The sequence below is a fragment of the Engystomops pustulosus genome, chromosome 1 (genome assembly GCF_040894005.1).
Source record: "Engystomops pustulosus chromosome 1, aEngPut4.maternal, whole genome shotgun sequence".
In the NCBI taxonomy this organism is placed as follows: domain Eukaryota; kingdom Metazoa; phylum Chordata; class Amphibia; order Anura; family Leptodactylidae; genus Engystomops; species Engystomops pustulosus.
In genome coordinates this window covers 251,924,600-251,933,321 of record NC_092411.1, presented here as the reverse complement: position 1 = coordinate 251,933,321, position 8,722 = coordinate 251,924,600, and the positions used below count along the sequence as shown (strand labels likewise).

General features: G+C 39.8%; 1 protein-coding gene across 1 annotated transcript; it reads right to left on the bottom strand.

The window, feature by feature from the left end:
* Positions 1–1,999: 1,999 nt before the first annotated feature.
* Positions 2,000–8,496, bottom strand: LOC140110712 (OCIA domain-containing protein 2-like). The gene is made up of 7 exons (XM_072132267.1): positions 8,337–8,496; positions 5,890–5,974; positions 5,074–5,127; positions 3,287–3,334; positions 3,021–3,156; positions 2,749–2,842; positions 2,000–2,096 (listed from the first exon to the last, which is right to left on the bottom strand). The coding sequence occupies exons 1-6, from the start codon at positions 8,397–8,399 to the stop codon at positions 2,755–2,757; spliced, it is 474 nt and encodes a 157-aa protein (XP_071988368.1). The 5' UTR covers positions 8,400–8,496; the 3' UTR covers positions 2,000–2,096; positions 2,749–2,754.
* Positions 8,497–8,722: the final 226 nt, after the last annotated feature.

The following is an 8,722-nucleotide window of genomic DNA, read 5'->3' as shown; positions in this document are numbered from 1 at the left end:
AGTCCAAGAATCAACCTTCGAGCTTAATGGCACAGCTAAATATTGGCAGCAAACTCTTAGAGGAAATCTACCTCTTTACAAATGTAAAAAAACACCTACGCATACTAACCTACTTTCCTTTTCATCCTGAACCTGGAGCCAGTCTTCGATAATCATGACACGCCATGATCACCTAGAAAAAAGCAGCCCGGATGTCCAGCGCTGCTAATTGTTCACACCCCCTGTGTGACGTCACACTCATTCTCCAACATGGGAGAGGGAGGCATTTATTACGCAGCAGGTGTGATGTCAAATCCCTCTAACCGCATGGGAGAGGGAGGTGCAAGAGGTGAGAATAATTGGCAGTCCGAAGCACTGGACATCTCATCCTAGTTCTACGGGCTGCTTTTTATACCTCTTTTTTCTAGGTGATCTTGGCGTGTCAAGATTAGAGAAGACCAGTGCTGGGATTAAGATGAAGAGGGGAGTAGGTGAGTATGTGTAGACCATTATGCAGTTTTCAAATATTCCCACTTTTATCTTTATGTTAATGTGGCAGCTGGTGCACCCTGGAAATATGCTCAACCCTCGGATCACTGCTATTCCTACCTAAACCACATCCCTCTTCTGCCAGTGTTGCCCCTTGCTTCTCACAAGACAAATAGTCTTGGTCCAGGTAGGAATAGCAGTGCTGCAGGTGCTGACATGACCTTGGTGCACCAACTGTCTCATTAGCATATTGATTAAAAATGGGAATTTCTTTGGGAAATTGGAATAGTCTTTGGGTTTGTGGTATATCCAAACTGGAGAAGTTCTGAGTATATAGAAGGTAAAAGATACAATTGAGAACACATTACAGAGGTTTGTGTAATAAAATCCAGTAGATAATGGATTGACAGTGTCGTGTGCATAGATGTTATGCATGGCCATATAGGGAGTTACACATACATGTTTGGCTGTATATCGATTTATTGTTTTAAGTTCAATTTAAAAAACTTAGATCTATATTCCACCTGCTTAAAAATAGTGCAATATTCCAGCAAGAGTCTGAGCCTGTGTGATGAAACAGAATGAAATGGGTCATCTCTGATCAGTCATTTCCTGCCATCTAGTGGTGAATTTACTTTCTGCTTATATAGTAGTGTGGTTGGAAGGTGCGACAATGATCAATTCTGTATTATTACAACAATATTGGAATGTTATATTACAGACTAATTAATATACGGAAAAAAATCACATTATAATATAGTCTGCTCTTTTGCAATTTTTGTCCTATTGCATCACCTTCAAAATACTTTTTGGGGGCATGGAGGGGAGGAGAGCTGCAGGCTAGCTGATGATTCCTTTAAAGTGTTACTGTAATTTGAGATGATTTTACTCTGTATTGGGGGAGGAGTACATTAGAAACAATTGTCTAATATATTCTATTAAGGAATTCTGTTAAGCTTGTAAAAATACACTCTGTCCCGCTATAGTATTCTAACAGAAGATTTTATCAATCCCCGCTCAGTCTGTCCATCTCTAGCTGAAAGTGAAAGTAAGAGACCAGGACAGAAACTATTTTGTTTGAAAATAAAGCTCACAGAATACTAATAGAAAGGGTTAAAACTCCTTGTTCAGATCTCTATACATAAGCACAGGGTGAGCAACACAGAAGCTATCCTGCCTGGAATATGGATCTTCCTTACCAACAAAGAGATAAAAGTTGTAAGGGGCAGGATTTCTTAATAAAGTATATCACAAAAATGTTCATATCACATCCCCCAACACAATAGTGAAATAAAAATGATCACATATGATAGCAACCCTTTAACTCTCATTGAGTGCTAGGTTTCATGTCTTCTTACCAGCTGCCAGTAGGAGCTTTACACCCACGCTGTACATTAACAATAGTGCAGGATTAAAGCTCAGGACCACAGCCCAAGGCACTTCTTTTCAAGGTAAATGAGCCTTAATAAAACAATGTTTTGTTGGCTTGTATTCATACTTGTTTTTTAAGAAATACATATCATACAAATAATTTCAGACGAGATAAAGTATTTATTTAAAAAATGTATTATAAGCATGAAGGACTAAAAAGGATATCCAAGAGGTAGTTTCATATTAGTTGGGGTAACCTGAGGAAACAGAATGAAATATAGTAAATACATCCTAAAATGTTCCTCCAACAGTGTACACCAATATTCTGGCACAGTGAATAGGTGGAATAAACTTGGAATCCAGAGTCAGTCACTATGATATATCTAGACTGCCCAGTCACTACACATACATGTGCATTATTGGGCTGCAAACAGATTCACGGTATCAGTAGTGGATTATAATATAGGCTGTTTTGCCGGTGGCCCGGGGCCCAAGTCTACTAGGGCCCCGGGCCACCCAAACACCCCACCAAATTTTATACTTAGAAGGACTTTTACCTATGAAATCCACATATATATGTTCCTGCTCTCAATACACATCTGAACAAGAACCATTTCAGGACCTTTTGAAGGACATCCAAAGGTCCTGAAACCACAGATTCAAAGCAAAAGGGACACATCCTCCATTCTCCAAGAAGCTTGATTCTAGTACAGATGTGGGAATTGAATTTTGGACTTGTAGGGGCTGTAATATTCATACAGCCCACGGCCCATACTTATTACAGCACTGCAGTGTAGTATTATGCCTTCTATAGGATACCTGTAGTGTGTACTAGTGTCTAATGGAACATATGCTGTACGTGATTATAGATAGATATCGATTTATGTATTCTTCCTCCAGAATACTTACAGGGGCTCAGGAGGACTGAGTAGTGGGTTGGGCGCCCTGCACCTTGTCCTTGGTACACTTCTTTTTGCATTCCTCACAGATATGCGGACATTGCCTGATAAATATAAAGGACACTATTACTCAGGGGCAATCATTTTTTACACAATTTTTAAGAAATGCAGGTATTTATCGCCCGCAGCTACATGCTCTAAGCATAATTCTGTGGACATAAAAATATTGCAAAAAATAGGTTTACATTACAATAATCAGACATTATTTTCTGTATGACATACTTGTCAAATTGTGCAAAAAACGCTGGGTCGAAAGCACCAGTTTCAAATAGGTTGTGCATTCCCAGCTTCTCAAACTTTCTCTTGCATGTTAATGCATAGGATATCTTTCCAACAGCGAACCCAAGGATACCAGCCACTGTGTCATTAAAAAAAATATGAGTTATTATTTTATAGCATATTAGTATTTAATTAATTATTGTCTCAAATTTTTAGGTAATGTGTGATACATCACGGATGTCATTTGTATGATGAGCTCTCATACTTACATGCCACCTTTGGCAAGGAACCAAACCGTTTGTTTTTTGACAGATATCCTGCAGGGCAAAATGAGAACAGTATTGATTTATAACATTTAGAATTGATTATAAGATTCGCAAGGAAACCAACTTAACTTAAAGCAACTTTTAAAGCAAACTACAGTCAAGATCTAAATGGATGTAAAAGATACATTGGGGCTAATTTACTAAGGGGCCGAATGTGCACTTTTGTCGGACTTTCCGACGTTTTCAGGGATTTTACGGCTTCAACAGGTATTGAACAGGTGTCTGTGCTGGGATTGTGTCGCACGTGATCGGTTTTTGGAGCAGTTGTGCGGGCTGTCAAATGACAGAAATTGGTGGCCTGGCGTCAGATGATCCGACTGATTCGGACTGCGCGCGGGATTTAACTTTCAAATTTTGTCACAAGACAATGCAGTTACATGCACCGGGATGAAGAAGGTGGACCCCCGTAGGACCTGAGCGGGAAAGGAACACATGTAGGATATCGGGCGCACGATCTTAGTGAATCGCGGCACAGTGCATTATCATCGGGAAACTCCGTGGACCGGGTAAGTAAATGTGCCCCATTGTATATCGGTAACTAATGGGTCAAGTTCACCTGCTCTTATAAGGTTGGCTGCTTTTATTTGCTGTGTTCCATTAACTTAAAGGGGTATTCCGACCTTGGCATTCACATTTTATTTAATTCATTTACCATATGTAAACATTTCTTCAATTGAATGTTTTAAAATAGATAATTTCTCATAAATGTGGCCATGCTGTCCCTTAGAAACAAGATAGCTTCCTCGGATACGACCACCTCGCACTTTGGCAGGGGTGGCCAGACATGCACTATTGAGTCCAGCTCGACTGCTTGGCTTCAGTGATCATTACCACAGGACGTCCGTGGGACATGCAGTAATTATCGGACATTTCATATACAAAAACCTTTTGTTTCTTTGTGCAATCCCTCCAGCAAAGGTGGTCGTATCCAAGGTCTTGTTTCTAAGGGACCTTATCGCTACATTTATGAGAAATTATCTTCACAAAGGTAAAATATTTTAAATAACATCTAGTTGAAGAAATGCATATATATATGTCAGATTAATGAAACTGAATGTGAATGCCCAGATGAGAATACCCCTTTAATTAATGTACATTTTAAATTAGAGAGGCAGGAAATCAAATATGATTTATTCCACATAACAGTTTTATTGATTCTGCATGGTGTAGACTGCAGTAATAGATTATAATATAGGCCGTTTGGGCGGTAGCCCGGGGTCCAAACCTTCTAGGGTGGCTCATAGCCACCCAAACCACCCATCATATTTTAAACTGAGAACATTCAGCCATGAAATCCTTGTACATGTGTTCATGCTCTCAATACACATGCACACAAGAGCCATTTCATGTTAAGGTGTGCTTCCTATATAAGAGGCAGGGATGGTTTTAGTCTTTCGTCAGCCCAAGTCAGTAAGGGGAGTGGGACCCCTCTTCTAAATAGACATAATTACTTTTCTTTAGACAAAGAATGGCTCTGTGCTAGGGGAGCACAACATCCATAATTGACTTTTCTCTAACTTTGCTGGGATTGTTTATTTAGTAACAATCCAGTCAGGTTGGAAGCAGGACTTGAATGCAACATCATAAGTTTCATAAACCTCTTCCATACTTTAGATCTTAAAACATAGATACACTGTTTCACATATCACAGTCACAATATAGTGGATCACAAAACATTTTAGACTGTAGCAAATGGGTCCTCTGCTAGTATAACTTGTACAATTACTGACCTGTGTAAATGAGGGCTTGTGTTGCTATCATGCTTGTAATGGACAAAGGCAGAGCTGCAAGAAAAGCCCAAAAAGAGTATTAAAAATGCGTCAGATTCAGGAAGGAATTAAAAACAGATTTTTTTTATAAATGTAAAGTAAGTCCAGGAATGCTTCCTAAAAATATAAACATAAAATAAGATTTGCAAATGCTACACTGTGTAAATGACTCCTTATGGATTCATAGTAAGGAATTCCAGAGCTACATGACCCATCTACTGTGTTAATTGTTGCTCCTAAATATGCACCAGGTCTTATTTTCAGGGAATGTCTTATTTTTCCATGAACAAAAACTACTTCCCAAAAACTTCTCCAATATCCATTATTATTATTTCTTGTGACTCCATTACTATTTGAATCATTGGCCCCAATCTCTCATTTTTCGTGCTTTCCTTCAATGAACCCCTTCTTGTCTGGGTAGATGCAGTCAGTGATTTTGTCCCATGAATGCTTCACCTATTTCACTACCTCTTGTAATATCTTAATGATTTACTAATACTAATGTATGGCATGGGGGCAACTGTGGCAATAACTGCTGCTAGGTCTTATTTTCAGGGGATGACTTTAGGGGAAACAGGGTACTACACCGGCATTCCTGCTACTATATTTCCTACACACTACTGGCAAGGATCAGGGCCGTATTCATACCTCTTTAACTTATGGAACAATAAACATATTTGTTATTTTTCTTTTTCTTTGTTTAACGGACCAGAGTAACCGAAAGACAAACAGTGATGTGAACTGGGTCTGACAGTGATTAGTGATTTTATTAATTACCTCTGTTCCAGAAACTTTCCTCATTACATTCCTTGACAATTTTAGTAAATTGTTTTCTGTGTTCAGGCGGAATGGGACATCGGATCTGCATAGAAAGAAGTGTAGTAAAAATATTTTATATTATTGCTTTGAGGCAATAGGATCCATATCTGACTTCTAGGGTCCAGTTGAGTATAAAAACCAGGGCTGCCATTAGGGGGGTTTACTGTGACTGCAGTTAAGGGCCTGGAGTCACAGAACGACCCCTTCCTGAATGGAGATGGCTCTATACACCATAGTGCACAGGTGAGAGGACTAAGGTTAACTGATATGTTGTTCAGGTACTGTGTTCAGGTACTGTGTTCAGAGAGGGAATCCTCTCTGTGGAGATGGAGAGTAAGGGGAATCCTCAGAGCAAGAACCAATGTCATCAGGGTAATACCATCACCTGTCCATGAATGGGATTTCTGCTTCCCCTGAGACAAAGGGGGGTATTCTTGAATTGTGCCGCAGGGTCCGTGTTTTTGGCACACAAATCGTGCTGTAACTGGGATGTTAGCCCTCTTTTTTGGCTTGACATAGTTTTCCATTTGCTACATGAGAGTGTTTGTGGTGAGATTTATCATCAGCAGTTTTCTGGTGTAAATTATTAGTGAAATCGATGGCAGATTTGAGCTGGAGGATGTGCAACTGGAGGGGGACAATCACCCAGTAGCACAAAGGGAATAAAGACCAGTGTAGAACATGTTTATCTTCATAGACCTCCCCTCTATGCAACTGGAGGGAAAAATATATAGTCAGATAGGAGGACGGATATGCTTCTGAATGTTTGCTTTGTATGTATTTGTTAGTTAAAGCAACAATAGCACACCCTAACCTTAAAGAGAAGTGTAAATGAGTGAAAGGTCAGATATATCATACTCACTGACTTGGAGGGAAATATATATAGTCACACAAAAGTTTTTCTGCCTTTTTTTAGTTATTGGTAAAATATAGAAGAAAGACTTCATAGACATCATAGTCACTGGTCTCACATCACCATAGTCACTGGACTGCTAGTATTAGTTGTAGTGTGCGTTTGCTTCAGTGGCTTCTAACTACTATGAGTCCGATAGAACCTGTACAAATAAAATTGTGGCTCTGAAGTAATGAATGTATAAGACTCTGCTTTATTAATAAGAACGAAGAGCCTAGTTTGAACCATTTTTTTCACAGATCAATCATAGACTATGGAGAATCATCTTGGTTGACTTTACTCACTTGCTCACCCAATCACATTTTTCCTTTGAAGTAGATGGTGATGTGTGAATGGCGCATGCTCATTAGATCCTCAACCTCCAGATCAGAATACGTTAAAACACGATTTTTCAGCACTTTTGATGCATCCACACGTTGTAGGATCATAACTAAGACGCTGCTGCGTCGAAACGCGTAGATCACTGTATTGTCCATTCTCAATGGGGCAGATTTATTTACCCGGTCCATTCGCGATCCAGCGGCGCGTTCTCTGCGGTGGATTCGGGTCCGGCCGGGATTCACTAAGGCAGTTCCTCCGACGTCCAGGTGGCGCTGCTGCGCTGAAGTTCCCCGGAATCACTCAAGTTCACCGGCCTATTCCTAGTGAAGGTAAGTGCAAGCTCAGCAACACTTTTTTTTAAAAAATGCGGCGGTTTTTCCGAATCCGTCGGGTTTTCGCTCGGCCACGCCCCCCGATTTCTGTTGCGTGCATGCCAGCACCGATGCGCCACAACCCGATTGCGTGCACCAAAATCCCGGGGCAATACAGGGAAAATCTGCGCAAATCGGAAATATTCGGGTAACACGTCGGGAAAACGCGAATCGGGCCCTTAGTAAATGACCCCCTAAATGTGCGTTTATATCAATAAAGAAGAATTTTAATGGAGTTAACGTGTGGATGCATCAAAAGTGCTGCCAAATCGCGTTTTAACGTATTTAAAAGTAGTTCCTATATGTATATACTTAGAAGAACAGTACATTTATTGTTTTCAACTAAACCAATCTATTCAGAGACTTATAGCGAACACAGATGTTATTCATCATCGGGACACTTTGTATATGTTTCCTTTTTGCTGTATATCTTTCAGTTCCAAGAGTAGTGGGATTTGTATTCTTATACGTCGCCTGACTAATGTGGAAAGACAATTTTAGCTGACAATAGAGCAGTTTTGCCCGCTAATACAAGCATCTACATGTCCTACTGACAAAGGGTGTGCGTATAAAGAGAATAGCTATACACACAGCAGCATTTAGTGCTATGAAATACTTATTTTTCTTCTTCCAAGTGTTGTCTCTAACCATAGATATCTATAATGCAGAATATTATAATACCCAACTTAAGGGTTTACAAGTATTACAGAACTACAACTCTCATTGTGCAGCAGCTGGAGATCCACAGGTTGGAGCACTGATATCTCATGAGAAGATAAGTAACTTGAATTAGGACTTACTGGAATTTTTTGTGGATCAGAGCTGGTGCTTTGGCCTGCAGCTTGTTGTGGGTCAGAAGCCATAGCGTCTAGTAGTAGATGAGAAGGAAGGAAGGTCAATAACACAGTGTGGAGTGCAGTGAGTGCTGGAGGAGACTGCTGCTGCTGTTACGTGTGGTTATAGTTAGGAGGGAGGAACAGGTCACTCCCATCACAGGATGACGTTGAAATTCTTTAAGAGACTTGAAAAGGAAATTCAAAGACTTTCAAAATAACAGCATTCAGTATAGAGAGCCCGAAATCAAAATACAAAATCAAAAACTAAATACAGGACATACTCAATCATATATATATGTAGATAGTTTCCACTAAAGGTGGACTAACATGTAATGTAATATTACGACTTT